Raw genomic sequence first — 17,319 nt, 5'->3', positions numbered from 1 at the left:
ACTTTTCACAATTCACATTTCGGTTTCACATTCAGTTAGACTAGATGCCCCACAGGATTCGGAAGCTAAAGGTAGGTTGATGAATTTCTTATTAATTATCTAAAAAAGGACTTCAAATATCGATAAATTCGTTGACAAAAGCCTTGTTTGATGTATATAGTTACGTATTGCTTTACTTGCAAATCTTTTTGTCTATTATTTTTGTGCAATTTGGCGTTTAACTTCTTGTCTTTGCCGGTATGTTTGCTTCGCAAGAGCACGTGTCAGAAAAACGACATGTTTGTACTTTTTAATGTCTTTCGTTCAATTTTGCTTTTGTGCGTTGCCTGTTGCAAGTATTTGGAATGTGTCGAGGTGAAATTTTGTTGAATACATTTATTTTCATCGAGTATTGTGTGAACGATATATTTCTAACGGCAAACTTCGCGACCGACAGCTTTTTCGTTTCAACACAAAAACATGAGTAAATTCCTGGTGAAAAGTTACCGTATCGCAAAAGAAGAGATAGGCAGGGTATTTCTTATTTCTTGGGTTGACTTTTGTGGGTAGAAAGGGCTCTTTTAAAGGAAAACTTTAAAGATATTTGAAAAATATGAAGATGTTTATTGAAAAATATGAAGATTCATGTTGGACCATGGGCGGCCCAATAAAGTAATAATACGTAAAAAACAAACAAAAATTCAAAATAATAATCATATTACAAAAAAAATAGGATAATTTTTCTACATGAATCCATGCTTAGCTTTTAAAAAGAGCACAAATATCACGAAAAATATGCGCGAACTTTTCAACTTGTTTGTAAAATTTTTCTGTCTCCATGCTGGATGCGTTAAAGTGGTGCATACGCCATTATTTTCAAAAAGACTCTACTGCCATTGGCTAATTTAATTTTTTGATTTTTTAGCCAATTGCAGTTGAGAGTCTTTTTGAAAATAATGGCGTATGCACACCACTTCAAGGCATACAGCATGGAGACAGAAAAAATTTTACAAACAAGTTTATTTTTAAACAGTATAATGCCTGGATTACCGATCATCAAGCTTATATAATATATATATGTATATACATATACAATCAATTAATACAAAGTTTGTGGCGCACGATCTGTTACGATGGAATGGGGAGAATTATCGTTTCTTTAAACTATTTTAGCTAGCTAAATGATTTTTTGGGCCGCCTATGGTTAGACGTTGGACTTTCAATTAAATTGGCGCCTTCGTTCCGCGTCAAAATGAAGAATACTGGGCACAAATTAAGCAAAACTAACCAGTTTGACTATAAACAATATTTTCACCGAAAACACCAAAATATCTTTGAGTGAAGAAAATTTTATTCACTTTGGAATAAATGAATTTAAAGGGTAAGCCTTGAAGAGTGTTTGTTCCTATAGGCTCTTTTATTGAATAAGTTCGAATAATAGCAATTTCAGTCAGCTCTAATATTAGCTATACAACTTGAGTACAAATTCGAAAAGTTATCATTAAAAAATTATTGACTAATTTTCTCTTGAAATTTAATTTCGAGCAGACATGATAAATGCAACCGCATTCGTATGAAAATAATTGGAAGAGAAGTATAGGGAAGGGAGGTAGAAAAGTAAAAATTATACGTCGTTTAAACTTTCATTGTCTAATTTGTTTTACATGACAACGGTGTTGAAAATTTCTATGATAAAATGAAACGTCAAACGGGTAAAATACAGAAACTCATTTCATTTAATTTCAATTGATAGGATACCCAAACGAAAGGACTATTTGACCGAGAGTATTGTTGTAGATTTACTTGTGCACACATTTCTACTCTTCTCAAAATTTTGCACGAACAAATTTGTAGTAGCATTTTTATTATATAGCTACAATCATTATCTTCACATTTTGCTGCAAGTACTTGAGTATTGTTTTGAAACATAAAGCAGCTAAGTCAAGAGTAAGAATGATTACGCAATAAATGAAAACTATTGTTGTGAACGACTTATCAACGACGTTCGATTGCAGATAAAGAAGTCTATAAGACTTCCTACTTTGAAATGTATAACATATCAAAAGAAACATTGAAAGAATTATTTAAGTTAAAAACTAATTAAGAAAAAACAATTGATGTGAACAATCTATACCAAAAATCAAGTTCCAATGGCATATCAAGAAGTCCATAAGACTTCCTTGTTTTTAAATGTATAAGATATCACAAGAAATTTTCACTAAAACAAATTTACTCATTATACAAAGTAAATGTTGAGTACATTTTTCAAAACCAAATGCCGAGGGGTTGAGGGTAAGGATTATAAGACAATAAGTCAAACTGTTGTTGTGAACGAATGATATGAAATCGACGTTTAAGAGCAAATGAAGATATCTATAGGACTTACTTTGAAATTTATTAGATATTAAAAGAAACATTCATTGGAAGTAATCTATTTATAAAAAAAAGTAAATTTCATACTTATCCATATACCAGCCACTTTGAGTCTTCATTTACCTACTTTGTTCCTTTATTAATTAGACAAGCAAGTGAAAGTATTGTTGTAAAAATTCTCTATGAAAAAAAGTTTAAAATATATATGTAAATATATGCAAAACGTCCAGAACACTTACAAGCGTCTCAAAAGTGTTATCATTATTTCGAAGAGGTCACTCCAGGAACCACAAGTTCCCTATATTTAATCAGAACAAGAGAATTCAAAAATGCAGTATATTTTATAAATTGGGTAAAACGAACAACAGTGTTGAAAGAAAGCTCAGCAAGGGCAGCCCATTTAGATGTTTGGGACGTTTATCACATCGCGATAACACAGTGTCTTTCGTTGTAGAGTCACTTCAATTAACACTTGAAGACGCTGCGCTCGCAAGAATCGATGAAGTCATTTCATCGATTCTTGCGAGCGCAGCGTTTCTGGTGTTGAAGCACTTCATCGATTCTTGTAATGGCAATGTCTTCCATTTTCGAGGCACTTTATCAATTCTTCCAAGTGAAGCGTGTTCAGGTGTTGAAGCAATCTTAGAGGTTTGGGACGTTTATCACAACACGATAGCACGTACAGTGTCTTTCGTTGTATAGTCACTTCAATTAACACTTCAAGACGCTGCGCGCGCAAGAATCGATGAAGTCACTTCATCAATTCTTGCAAGCCCGGCGTTTTCTGGTGTTGAAGCACTTCATCGATTCTTGTAATGGCAGCGTCTTCCATTTTTCAGGCACTAAATCAATTCTTGCAAGTGAAGCGTCTTCGGGTGTTGAAGCACTTTTAGATGTTTGGGGCGTTTATCACATCACGATAACACTTGACGACGCTGAGCTCGCAAAAATCGATAAAGTCATTTCATCGATTCTTGCGAGCGCAGCGTTTTCTGGTGTTGAAGCACTTCATCAATTCCTGTAATGGCAGCGTCTTCCATTTTTCAGGCACTATATCAATTCTTCCAAGTGAAGCGTCTTCAGTTGTTGAAGCAATCTTAAAGGTTTGGGACGTTTATCACATCACGATAGCACGTACAGTGTCTTTCGTTGTAGAGGCACTTCAATTAACACTTAAAGACGCTGCGCTTGCAAGATTCGATGAAGTCACTTCATCAATTCTTGCAAGCGCAGCGTCTTCTGGTGTTGAAGCACTTCATCGATTCTTGTAATGGCAATGTCTTCCATTTTCGAGGCACTTTATCAATTCTTGCAAGTGAAGCGTCTTCAGGTGTTGAAGCAATCTTAGAGGTTTGGGACGTTTATCACATCACGATAGCACGTACAGTGTCTTTCGTTGTAGAGGCACTTCAATTAACACTTCAAGACGCTGCACTTGCAAGAATCGATGAAGTCATTTCATCAATTCTTGCAAGCGCAGCGTCTTCAGGCGTTGAAGTCAGTGGTTGAGGCACTTTTGTTGAAGTGCAACGTCTTTCATTGCATGTGACAATGACGGAGTTGTTAAAAAAAAAAGGAAAAAATAAGATGAAGTGGTGCAAGACAAAGATTTTTTGAACTCCATAACTATACTTGTAAATACATTGCTTATCACTTTAGCACATTCATGATTTTTAAAGACTTTTTGTGGTTGGTGTAATCTTTTTCTACATGTTGCTTTTTCTTCATGGGTGGCTTGTCTAGCGTGTTTGACATGACTTAATTGTCTTGTATAACTTACCTTAACTCAATTAGCTATTGACCAACTTAATTTAGACTAAGATATGAATAACCCAGCCATCGTTAAAAATTTTTTGTTTCCGTTGTTTATCACTTGCACATAAGTTTCGACCTAGTGTGTACACAAGTAAATCTCTAGAAATGCTGGATTTGGCGTAAGATGAAAAATGGATATCAGGTAAAATGACAATTAGATGATGCACGCACATTGTCATTACTAAAACTTTCTTGATGATGTGCCTCATGAATTTTAGCAAAGCAAGCATTTGCAATGAGTAATGGTGTTTTGTCCAACTATGGTTTGTTTTCACATAATGGAAATTTTCTACCCGTGAATGAACGTGAACAAATCCTTCTACAATCTCATCGATAAGCCGCCACATTGTTGGTCCTTGTACTATCCCTCGTCAATAACATTTCTTTGAGTACTCTTCTCACAATAATCCACTGTACATACAAACTTTGCGGAGTAAGCTTTCAACCTTCGCAAATCTCTTTTGGTGATTGCTTCCTTTTCACTTTCGAAATCAGATTCCTCGTACAAAAGGAAAGACGCTGGTAGTTATTTTTACATATTCTCAGCAGGTCCCACTACTACATACCACGAGAGCCAACTGGCTTCCAAACTGTATATGTGATTCATCGATATTTCTTTTGAACATATTTTCAGAAGACTCGGTGTTACTATTTTGAATTGGAACCTCGTCCTCGCTAGAGCTTTATCCTCGTCAACGTGCTAGGAATCATTCGTGTTCTCATTGGTCCACGAGTCCTCGTTCAAAACTCTCGAGCTTCAACTACGCTCAATTTCATAAAGCTATCTTCAACCTGGCGTCTTACTTTCTCCTCTGCCACGCTTAATTTTGTTTCACTGGTGGAAGTTTCATTTCCAGTATTTTTTCTACCTCAATCCACGAATTATAATATCTGTCATAAATATTAGAGCATTGTTTATGCACAAAATATGCAGATACAAAGTTATAGAGAAAAATAAAAACAATACAAACATTGTCACGAATATTACGAGTGGTGCAACACAGTGTTGATGAGTTTGATATGCATTTGTCAAAACAAGCTTAAGAAGACAAAGAGCATGCCAAAATGTGTGATTGAAAATTTGCTAAGCCCATACACAAACACCAATTTCAGAGCTCGCTCCCTCACAAATTAATTGAGAATTAATCTGAGCATGCATAGTTAACTCCACCAACTCTCCAAGGTTATATCAACAGCCAACTGTACGTACTAGTACAGATTAGAGGGGGTAATTAGCTAGCTCAGTCACAAATTTTCAGATAAATCGTCTGCGCATGCGCAGTCGACTTGACCATTTTCCCAAGTTCATGCTCATGGCAACGATGAACTGCATCTACTAGCACCAATTTTGAAGTAAATAGCATGCTTTGTAACAATTTAAGAGAGAAATCATCTGCGCATGCTCCAGCGCATGCGCAGTCCACTTGACTAATTGTTCATAGTCATGGTAACGACTAACTAAATATACTTGCATTACATTTGTTGCAATTGGCTCACTTAGTCGCAAATTATCAAAGAAATAATCTGGGCATGCGCAGTAGTGACATTGATAATACCACAACTTTCGTAACTCTTCGAATTTTTGTATATATATATAAAGCCAATACTAGATATAGTAGATGTCAACTGGCAGTGGAAGCTGGGTGCGATATAGTATGCAGTGGCTTTGGGGCCCACACTTCGGTGGCGACCGCACTCTCCCTGCGTACCCCGAGCAAAGCCTATCGCAGGTGATCTCGGGTCTGATGGGCGTAAGCTTGCTATTGCATCTCCCAAGTAGGATAGCGGTGGAGGGGCCGAAATCTCCTACCGAAACGTTAACATGCGGCGTTCTAGTGCCTTACGCTTGAGAAGGTATCGGGAAGCATGGACCGAAAACGGGGTTTTTTGCTTTCGAATCTTACCTTTTTGTCTAAAAGAAACAAGAATATACTATAAAGATAACAATAATTAATAAGCCGAACAATTTGTATCGTCTAAATTGAACCTCGCTTTCAACCCTTATGTTATAGATTATTCATTTTGGATAGTAAACTTCTTTTTACCTTGCAATATTTTCATGATTCAATCCAGAAAGCAACTTCTCTTCTCGGGTAATTTTGCGATTAAACGGTACACTTTTCGGATTCAAACGAATTCTTTCAGTGATCGCAGAGAGACAGCCGTCCAATTTATTACGTACTTAAGCGTATTTAAAGCATTTTCAAATCACGTACAAAATTTACTTCACAGGACCAAATTACCGTCTATTTAAACGATGTATGTAATAAAAAGTTACATTGATAACTGAAGCAAACCCTCCTTTTTCCAAGCATTTGAAACACCTCAAATTCATTGCGAACTATTGAACTTCTCGTAGCGTAGCCGAAAGGAATAGGCATCAAATCAGAGGACTCATCTCCAACATCACAGCCATTTTGATTTCTCCCTTGATCTGTTTCAGCATCAAGCTTATCTGAAGTGATGTTATTGCATAAACCGTGCGACATGGGATTTGTTGAGATAAAAGGTTGTCCAAGAAGCTGCTGTGCCGAGCATTGGTTACTTTTCTACGGATATAGACATCTATATAAAATATAAAATCATCAATGGAATAAATTCGTTGAAATTAGAGGTGAGTATTGTATTTGATGCTTAAATTTCATTAAAACTACCCTAATAAGATACTGAACTTTTGTTCTAATGACTAAAGTCATCATATCTTAATAATTTAAATTTCAGGGGCCGGTTGCAAGAAGCCTGGACAGCGTTATCCATTGGATAGCACAAATTTTCAAATCTGTGAAAAAGGTGTTTGTATTTGTCTTACGACAAAGAAATTTCGTTACCTTCGAAACAATATTTTATTTCTGTGATTGCTCAGTTCGAATCTTTTATTTTTTGCTTTTTAAAAGTTTTATAAAAGTCTCAAAAAAAAATTGCTATCCAATGGATAACGCTATACAGGCTTCGTGCAACCGGCCCCAGAATTTCAATTTCCACTTGATTTTCCAAGATAACGTTTATTGTTGGAGTATGTTTTATCCTCTGAAGAAACAACTTTATACAACACTGCTGGAAGTTTTGAAGAAGCAGTTGGTTGCTTATGACGACTACTCAATACGTAAGTTATGAGTAACTATTTTATTGAACAATTTTTACAGTTGCTTTTTGGCTGCATTACGAGCAGACGATACTGTCGTAAAATGATGTTTGGAAGGCAAAAAGCAATTACGATTACAGTAAATACGTAACTTTGGAAATATTCATGTCATTTGTCGGCAACGTTTTGCCTTGCAAGAACTTCTTTCAATTGAATGGTATAAAATTACATAGAATTCATAGGTTTTCACAATTAAATTCATGTTATTGGAGTTTGATTATAAGCTCTCGGTCTATCGTTAATAACACTTTTTGTTTCACGTTTTTGTCAAGAACGGTATGCCTTTCGTAAATTTTGAAGAATTTCGTGTTATCTCGAACCTTTCAATTGTTTTGTAATGAATAAATAATGGTGCCACATTATGATCCATATATTACATCATGTCTATCGAGGATTAAATCATAGTTGTCTTCGATAAAAATCATAGTCATCGTAGATTAATTCACCGTTGTCAATGGATTACATCATGGTTATCGTAGATTTACATCATTGTCGTCGTGGACATTGTCAAATCAATCCTGGGTTAATCAGTTATGGATTACGTTAATCTACAAATGAAGGCCGAAGACGACGTTAAGGTTTGATTTTCTATAGTGTTTTACAAAGTTAGTTGTTCGTTTGATTAATGTTAAAGATTTATGCAGTTTTGTGCATGGCGCAGTGGTTTTTAGGGTTAAAACATTTACCTGAAAAAAAACGATGGTACAGCTTATATTGCCGAAAGCCTTTATCTAACTGTTGTGTAATGTACGATTGTTATTGTACAAAGCAAAACAACCAAAAGGATCAGTGGCACGAAGGCAAAACAGTCTCATCTGTTGTTTTACTATCTTCTACTTTATCATATTGCACATAACCTTTTTCGAGACCTGCGATCTAAAGGTTTTTCTAACTAAAGAAATAACTAAAATGCATCAAAAATATTTACAAATTTATACAACACTTTTAGACCATCACCAACAATGTTTGAAGTTGCTATTTACAAAGTGTATGTATGATACAAAAGATGTAAGTCACTCTTTAGTTTTTTTCATATTTATAAGTGAGTCTGTTGATTTATCATTATTTTCGAGATTTGTTCCATCAGACAAACTCGAGACAGATGAAACGTTATTCAACAAATACTCTCTATTTTCTGTTGTTCGTTGCTGAATGCCATTCACATGATGTTGGTACTGGTGAGAACGTTTGTGATCTCTCAATCTATTAGAACGTGTAAAACCACGCCCACAAATATCACAAACGTGCGGTTTGTCTTCGCAATGTATGTGCATATGTTGTTTTAGGTTGCCCTGGTGACCAAAGCAACGACCACAAACATTACAACGAAAGGGTTTTTCCCCGGTATGCGTTCTCTCGTGATTATAATATGCACTACGACATGCGAAGTACTTCTTGCAAAGGTAACATTGCCATTTTTTTCTCAATGGTCGATTTCTCATCACCTAAAAACGAAACACACACGACTAAGCTTTTAGGAATATTGAAAACACCTTTTCTCAAGAATGTGATACTCATTCAGTAAATTTCAATGATGTTTTATGACTGTGTATTTTCTAACACTCAACGTCTACTTTCCAAAAGTGTTGTCAAGTCGTACATTATGATTCGTTAAACAATATGAGCTACCTGACTCGGTGAACTATGACCAGAATCACCAACGCTTTCAGCACTTTCCACGCTTGACGATACGCTTATCGAAGGAGAAATGGGCCCAGATTGTGTGGTTGTGCTGTCTTCTGGAGGAGACGAAGATCGCACATCGTCCCTGCGACAAGTAGCCTTTTGAAGCTCGTTTATCTTTACAGTGAAATTTTTTTCAACCCGCGGCACTTGGTTGTTACTTGGAGGTAACACTTCGGCGTCCTTGAAAAATGGTGGGCTTTTTTGGCTTAAAGAAATAGATCTATTTCCAACATGTCGCCCTTCCGTTAATCTGACCGAATTTTCGGTCTCCTTGTTCCAAACGATTTGCCCACGCGGAGAATACGATCCAGAAGGCCAAGCTTCGTAGTTAGACTGAACAGTAATACAGGTATTGACGCATTTATCTTGGTAATTTGGCGCAATAGATAGTGCATATCTATCGTCAGCTTTTTCTTCAGACAAGAAACAAAAAGAGGAAGTTAACAAATATTGAGAAATAAACTCCTGACAATTTTCATGGCTTCTTCAGTTTCGTCACGGCGTACACAAAGTTTCACTTTGTATGGGTATAATACATTGCATTTGGTTGAATCAAAATCCAACAAGGTTTTTCCAACTACGAATTACGAAATGATAAGATAGGAAATGAACTGTTTTGTCAAGTTACCTTATAATGTGCTAATACATTTTGAATTTTCTTTGCCCCTCCCAAAAAGAACGTTGACGACAGCACTTGACATATTGAGTGCACAGACAGTTTAAAAACAGACATTTGTAGTTGGTTAAGTAAAATTTTTCCTGTTTACTTAAATTACAACGTGAACTATTCTTACCACGCAATATTATGTCATACTCCGGGTCAGTCAAAGCTGTCTGCTCTTGTGTGATAATAAAGGCTACCCCACTCTTTCGTTTTCTTAAACCAATCATTTTCCCCCGGCCTCCTGTAGATTCATAAAGCAGTTTTGCCAATCCAAACGTTGTTCCTCTTTCGACATTCAATATAGGTCGATTGTATAGACAAAGTATCACCTATTATTTATATAAGACAACGTTAAGGATGTTGAGAATTGGTGATTACGGAGCAAAGCATCTGTGGGCACGATGATTAGTCATTTAGTTCATTATTGCAATCAGAAAATTCCAGCAAATATCAAGATTTTTAGATGTCTATAATGCATATGTATAAGTTCTTTCAAATGATCCCCAATAACATTGCAGAACAAGCCAGTTATAATAAGCACTGCACTATAAAGTTACCCCACAAACAAATGTCAGTTATTATTTCTAGATTAAGATTAACGCCCAAGTATTTACACAGTAAACTGACTATTTGATTGATTTTTCAAATTGATCTATCGTCACCCATGTGCACAAGCAGACAAGCTTAGTTCGATACAAATTCCGAGAATGCATCAGACGAAAACCGAGTAACCTTTACGAAAAGATCAGATAAAAAGTCCATCTATTTGTAACAAAACGTTGCATTAACAGTTTTCGTCCATTTAGAGAATAACTTCTTATGAGCTTTGCATGGTCGTCCCACAAGGGATTATGCAAAACCATCGAATATTAACACTGGCAAAAACTGAAAAAAACTATTTCAATTCTGTCCACATCACAAATAACTATGCATTCAAATTTGGAGAAAATGTACAATTTTCCCAATATGTCAAACTTGAAATCGGAGCACGAATCGATTGAACTTTTAAGCTATGTTTAGTTGAAAAATATGTGTATTTTACAATGTAATGCACATAACGTCAGCCATGTCGTTTATCGCTTGTGTGCTTTCAAACATACATTTTCAGGAAGCTGAAAACGATTAGCTAGCAAACGAAGTACTCCAGCAAAACTACAGAACAAAGCTGTGCTTAATTCATACAACATGGTGATCTGGTATTTGGCAGTTCCTCGAGAGAGAGAAAAAAGAGAGAAATATTTACATATGTCGAAGTCATAAACATGCTGAGTATAAGCATCGTTGTACATCATGTACAGTGAAGACATATTTCTGAATCATCCACTTCAGCAGTTTTACCCGAACACTAAATTTGTTTGGGAATTTCTTACTTGACGTTGATGCACAGATCAAAAACACAAAGTTGCCGATTATTTGAAAAAAATCTTCAGACGTTCTTCGCGAATGTTCGTTCATATTTACAAAAGAAACTCTGACGGTTAGCTGCTCATGCAGGCAGCTCCAAAAATCGTTTCACAAAGCCTCATAGTTCTTTTGGAAGCAAAAGACAAATCATCGAGGTCTATGATGTATGAAAAAATATCAGCACAAAATTTTAGCAAACATTTTTGGAATTCTGTAAATCATTATGTCGACCATATTCACCGTGTGTGATACATATAAGGCATTGCAAAGAAACATTCTAATTATCAAGCTATTTTTGATTTTTGAAACTTCCAATGTTCGTTAAGGTTATCGCTAACCTTCTTTTTGAATTTGGAAATCGTGATTTGAAAGCAACTTTTGTCCAAATTACATTACTCATTTAGCAGCAGGTACAAAAATCTTCAATGGAGATCGTCTTCCATGCATTAATTATGGCGAAAACAACAACTCAAATGCTGTAATATAAATCAAAAATACTTTATTTAGTCTCAACAAATGCCATCGATTATTATGTCATTTTTAAGTTCACAAACTTAAAAAGCATATAGTGGCCTTTCTCACTTACGCGTGGTAGAACATATAAGCTTGCGTGAGCCATCGGAAAGATAAATATTTATATAACTTTGAAATATTACTTTGCTTTGCCTAAATTTCTTTTGTTAAAATACATACATAGGAGGACTTTGAGTCAACGCGCTGCATTCTCTTCTGTTCATGTTCCAACCACGTAGATGAACTATCGGTCATTCTTCTCATAAATCAGTACACGTATTTCTCAGAAAACTATTTAACCTTGGTCTCACACAAATAACAATGTCATCCAAATTTAACAGACCCGTTGGACACAATTGAAATGCCACGTTAGTCCAACTAATTTTGAAGCAACATGCTTTTCATCGACATATACTAATCATTGTGCATCAAGCTGAAACAATATATCTTGCTTGTTGTTTCAACAAAGATGTCTAACATGGCCGATTGGCAAAGACTTTGTATTGCTTTGTCGAAAATAGCAGAACTTCCTGTCGGTTTAGCATCCGGTCGCCCACGTGAACAACATTCAATAGACTTCCGAGAAATACGTACAATAAACGTTTTAAACATTTTGCATGCTATATGGTTTATAACATAATAAGAAAAGTCAAAACAGCGAACACGAAGACTGAAGATGCGAGGCAACGTATTGCGAACTTTTGCTGCTGGGGTGTAATGTCCTGAGATCAACAATATATTATTAAAACGTTTTGCTTTCGTACGAAGAAAGATACTACACATTAGCAATTAGAAAACATGTTAAAATCAATAATTTGTAACGTAATTTAACATATTGTGACATTGATGCATCAGAGGATGACGATTCCTTCAAAACACATGTATATAGACAAATGACAATAAGTTACATCGAATTACAACATTAATACGAACAATTGTATGCAATTTTATACAAAATGCAATTCTTTCTCGTGAAAAGTGAGAAAGTATGCTTGTTACGGTGTACAAACACACCGTAACATTTTACAATTAACTTGCTGAATGTCAGACGTTTTTGCTCGTGAAAGTAACCTTTAGGCTTTAGCTAATAATTACTTTTAGAAAAATGATGAACTGAATTGTATATCATTAGGACACAGACAGGTGCCACATTAATAAACGGCAAGCCCAACTTACGATTATAGCCTAAAACGATTAACTGCTAGTATTGTTTTTCCTAGTTGTTTAAAATCAAAAACATTTAAGAGTAAAATTTAAAAATTATGTACTGTAGTCTACGGGTGAAATCACCCAAAGGTATTTCAATTTGTTTGTCTAAACTTCATATCAATTACCGAGGGAATTTCTGGTAATTTCGTTCGCCCAAAAAGCAAAAGAATTAATCAAATAAAACCGATTGTAAAATATTTGAAAGACTTAACATATGTAACACATAAAATGTAGCGAAAGATATGTACAGGCATTGTACATGATGTTAAAATACACCTTTTGTTTTACTTACATTTCCATCCTGATTGAAATGACTAATATCTCGTTGACGCGTTTGTAATTCATTTCCATTATACATGATCGAATGGCTAAAACAACTTTGCCAATAGTTCATATGCAGAAATCAAGACGACGTGACAACCGAATGAACACTATTTTGAAGACAACACATCAAATGAGTAAACATGCAGTTGAAACGAACGATCTAACAAGTGACGAAAGTGTCTACATACCTATCACCTTTTGAAGTCAACATACATCAAAACCGATCATTCACTGTTCAATGTTTTTTTTACTATCACAACTGACTGGAAATGACAAAGCTCTCACAACATGTGTTCGTTTGGTAATTTATGTAAACACTACGAATTCAACTTCCTTTTGACTTTGTTATACGGTAATTGCCCGAGTAAAGTTCCTACATCCCAAGTGTAATCGTGGATTGTGATTTTAGGCTTCGTTTCATTCAAATTCAGATTGTCCCAAATGGCATACATAAAAATGGGAAATCAGTTGGAGTAAGGATTACAGAGATTAGGTGAGAATCTAAGACACATTAAATGCATACTTCAACCACATGCTAGTGAATAGTGCGATCTCAAGAAACAAATAATGGAATCTTCTAGCAATGTTGTTTTACAAGAACAACATCAAAGGTCAAGTTCGTGAGATTTTGTTTCAAAAGATTTTTGTTCTTCTAATCGTTCGTAAAACCAAAAATTTACAGTGTCGTAAGTCCCTTTCCTTCTCTCAGGAAGAAAACTTTTCCAATGCCATAAGTTAACACAAATCAATTTTTTATTATATTTGATTCATTGACCCAGATCTTCCTGAAATGTCCCCAAAACCTGTTTACAGCATTATTTCCAGGCATTCGAGTTATTTTACACTTTACTCGCATCCTCTAGCCGAGAGTCAGAATAGAATTCAGTTATTACATCAAAAGTAGATTTAAGTTCGTTCACAAATACCCTCATCTCTGTCAACACATCACTTTCGTCAAGACCATTCCCCAATTTCTTAATGAAATCTTTACGATAAGGAACAGCTTTCATAGCTAACTGTTAAAAAATTGTATTTTGCTCGAATTTAAAATACTCATAACAAAAATTGTTTGAAATAGTTGAATACTGAATAAGGGATAAATTTCGTAACTTCACAGTAGGTTCATGTTTCCAGGAAGAACAGAACGGCTTCTTACCGAGAATATACTTTGAACCATCCATCCATGATATTTCTTCAAAGTTGACTCGTATGCCTTTTTCGCACACTTGGTAAGATCTTGTTCTCCAGTGAGAACCTCTTCAAGAAACACCAGAATAAATGAAAGTGCCCTGAAAACATGTATGCAACGATGAGAGAGTGAATCAATGGACTAGGAAAGAAAACGACTTCAACAAATAAACATAAGAATGTGTAGATTTACATTGCAACATGCACAAAGATCCGTCTAGAATATGCAAAAGCCTCGACAAGACTTTTTCAGAGCTCATGGGTGTCTGAAATAATTGATATTATATGTCTTCCTTTTTCTGACGTTGAAGTCAAGGAAGAGGGAAATTATTCCTGCTTGCTAAGAGTTCAATATTGAATTAAAGAAAAGAATTATGACTTGATGTCTTTCATCTCATGCGCTTTTCAATACAGCTAGCTGCATGGGATCACTCGTTTCATACAATCAGTTCCTAAATCACGTTTAAATAAGTTTATCTTTAACGCGCGTTTAAAAACTCATATCTAGCCATAAAAAATAACATTTGCTGATTTCATGTTGCAATTATCGAGAAACAACATCTCTTAGCGATGTCGGAAACAAATTAAGTTAGGGAGTAGGCGGTGATCCAAATACATGAGTACGTTTCAATTAATTATTAAGTTTAGGGTAGGGCAGTGATCCAAATACATGAGTACGTTTCAATTAATTATTAAGTTTAGGGTAGGGCAGTGATCCAAATACAAGAGTACGTTTCAATTATTTCTTTATTCGCATTTATTTTCACAGTTTTAATAAATTATTGGGCGTTGCCTGCATACCCTTCTCCCAACAAGCTCTATTTCGAGTGACATTGATTTATATAAGCGTCATCATTTAAAACAAGATCGACACTACAAATCTTGCTCGTAATTCTGGCAAAACGACGGTAAATTTGCTCTTTACGACGACCAAACTTCTAAATGACATTTACGTAAAATGCAAATAAAACGACAACAATCAGCTCAGGAAATTTTCTATGCATGAGATCTTAATTCTGAAAACAATCAAGACGTTGCTATATTTCTCGAAAAACACTTTATATGTCATAGTCTACATAAAACCTTTTCAACCAGAGAAGAGCATCTGTGGATGAATTTTTAGCCTTGGTAGTTCCAGCATCCATTTCACTACGAACCATGTCTTGAAGAATTTTGTACTTCACTGTATCTTCTTGATATTTTTTGGACAATTTCTGTTAAGTAAGAAAGAAAAACCAACAGTGTCGATTTTTTAATAAACTATGCAGTGAATTGAGTTAAACACAGTAGTAACAAAACAAAAAAAGAAGCTCTCAACAGAATCTTTTCACTTAAACTTTAAACCAAGTATTGTTGCTAAATTATCCTCAAAACATACATTTTTACATTCAAAAAGGTGAGAGTATATTGGGAAGCATTACACACAAGTTTGGATGTCAAACTGATAATGCTTTGAAAAAAGATTTATGAAACATCTTGCTCCTCTGTACTCTCTGAGCATTAGCTTTTAATAAGAAACATGTTTGAATGAGTTGAATGAGAAATCATTTCCAAATCACATAGTATTGAAAAATAGATTACAGCTTGTCTGCCTAATGATAATATTTGAAAACATAAGTGTTTTAATAAAATGTGCTTGTAAATGACTTGAAGGTGAGAAACACACAAAAACTCAACAACTTTTGCAGAAGTCCTGCCCTGTTCTCATCCCTGCATTCTTTATTATTTATTCAAGCACACTAAAATATTCTGACAACGCCTATGTGTTTGTGTTCCATTGAATATAAATAAAGCCATTAAACGACATTTTGAATTGTTCCAAACTATTTTAATCAATGTTGGTTGACTTTTTATTGAGAATGTTTAGTGGACATTTTACAAACCTCTATGTTACCATTGATGTCACTTTTAACAGGAGCAAATGCTGTTGGTCCAAGAATATCTAAAAGTTATTCGTTGAATACAGAAATTGTAAGAACAAACTGATCACAAAATATGCTATTGTTGCTACACCACAAAAACCATGAAGTTAATGAGATATAAAATATGCCACTTAAAATGATTTTAACATGTCTATTTTATACAGGATATTTCTAGTAGCTAATTATTGATAATCAAATTGGGTAGGAGGGAGTGAGGATAGCAGACTTCTCAAAAATAAGCATGGGGAAACACCCACAAAATGTCATTTACATATTTTACCCATTGTTTTATATAACTGGCATTTTTAGTTATATACATAAAGACCTTAAACTGAAAAATATTTGGGGGAATTTACCCCCCTCCCCTTCGCAAGCACCTCTAAAAGAAAGGTGGGTGCACACCAACAGACTGAATATAAACATGTATGTGTGCAGAGGTAGGGATGACCACCCCAAATATCCCCCACTATGGCACCACTAACCCATTCAGACACCATTATGTACCAATAATGTACAAAAAGTATGATATTTTATGGCAAATATGGAACATCAACTGATAATAAAGATGTTTTCTTGGCTTCCTAGCCTGACTGGAAAGTTTGCAAAATGGGTGGCCAAGATTTATAAATGTCAATGTTTCAACACCCATTTTCTTTACTGTGGCATCTTTCGGAGGTGGCATCAACACAATGTCGGTTGCCAATAACGATGGAAGAAGGAAATTAAGGAAATTCGTTAAAGGGAATTAAGGGCTTAACATGAGCTGGACTTGAGATTACTCACCAAAAAAAGGAACGATTTCGCGACAAGCCTGTAAGAATGGAAGCGTTTCAATTGCCTTATCTTCCGTAATTGGTTGAAAACGATGTTTCGCCAGCGAGAAGAAAGTCATTTTGTGATAACTTACGCAATGATCTATGTAGAAATTATATTTTTATTTTGTTTCATTATCTTTAGCTATATGATATCCCCATTCATCTACAGCAGGTGAGTTTGAGACCGCGATCGTTATCGCAAAACTTCATTTAATATATGCTATGGTAGCCCACAAAGCAATGAAGTACATTTCCCTATATCTGATTGGCTGGACATACGTTATT

The 17,319-nt window shown here is 35.1% G+C and overlaps 1 protein-coding gene across 3 annotated transcripts; it reads right to left on the bottom strand.

Moving 5' to 3' along the window:
- Positions 1-8,095: 8,095 nt before the first annotated feature.
- LOC124435544 (glycolipid transfer protein-like) lies at positions 8,096-17,218 on the bottom strand. Of its 3 annotated transcripts, XM_046985526.1 has the most exons (9): positions 17,003-17,218; positions 16,181-16,239; positions 15,381-15,511; positions 14,266-14,398; positions 13,298-14,125; positions 13,078-13,216; positions 9,790-9,988; positions 8,939-9,408; positions 8,096-8,754 (listed from the first exon to the last, which is right to left on the bottom strand). In XM_046985526.1, the coding sequence occupies exons 1-5, from the start codon at positions 17,109-17,111 to the stop codon at positions 13,949-13,951; spliced, it is 609 nt and encodes a 202-aa protein (XP_046841482.1). In that variant the 5' UTR covers positions 17,112-17,218; the 3' UTR covers positions 8,096-8,754; positions 8,939-9,408; positions 9,790-9,988; positions 13,078-13,216; positions 13,298-13,948. The 3 variants fall into 3 exon arrangements, with proteins under 3 accessions (XP_046841482.1, XP_046841480.1, XP_046841481.1); XM_046985524.1 differs by lacking the exons at positions 14,266-14,398; positions 15,381-15,511; positions 16,181-16,239; positions 17,003-17,218 and having other exon boundaries at positions 13,298-13,942; XM_046985525.1 differs by lacking the exons at positions 13,078-13,216; positions 13,298-14,125; positions 14,266-14,398; ... (1 more) ...; positions 16,181-16,239; positions 17,003-17,218 and adding an exon at positions 11,757-12,082.
- Positions 17,219-17,319: the final 101 nt, after the last annotated feature.

This window comes from Xenia sp. Carnegie-2017, unplaced genomic scaffold, assembly GCF_021976095.1.
Source record: "Xenia sp. Carnegie-2017 unplaced genomic scaffold, XeniaSp_v1 HiC_scaffold_14, whole genome shotgun sequence".
NCBI classification, from domain to species: domain Eukaryota; kingdom Metazoa; phylum Cnidaria; class Anthozoa; order Malacalcyonacea; family Xeniidae; genus Xenia; species Xenia sp. Carnegie-2017.
Note: the sequence above shows the minus strand (reverse complement) of the source record. Positions and strands in the feature narration are given on the sequence as shown.

What these genes read in the sequence shown, in the direction of transcription:
- LOC124435544 (XM_046985524.1), bottom strand. Translation starts at nt 13,179, where the DNA reads ATGAACTATTGGCAAAGTTGTTTTAGCCATTCGATCATGTATAATGGA. An exon ending in ATTTCAATCAGGATGGAAAT is followed by an intron (nt 9,989 to 13,077) that starts GTAAGTAAAACA and finishes TATAAATAATAG; the next exon opens with GTGATACTTTGTCTATACAA. An exon ending in GTATGACATAATATTGCGTG is followed by an intron (nt 9,409 to 9,789) that starts GTAAGAATAGTT and finishes TCTTGTCTGAAG; the next exon opens with AAAAAGCTGACGATAGATAT.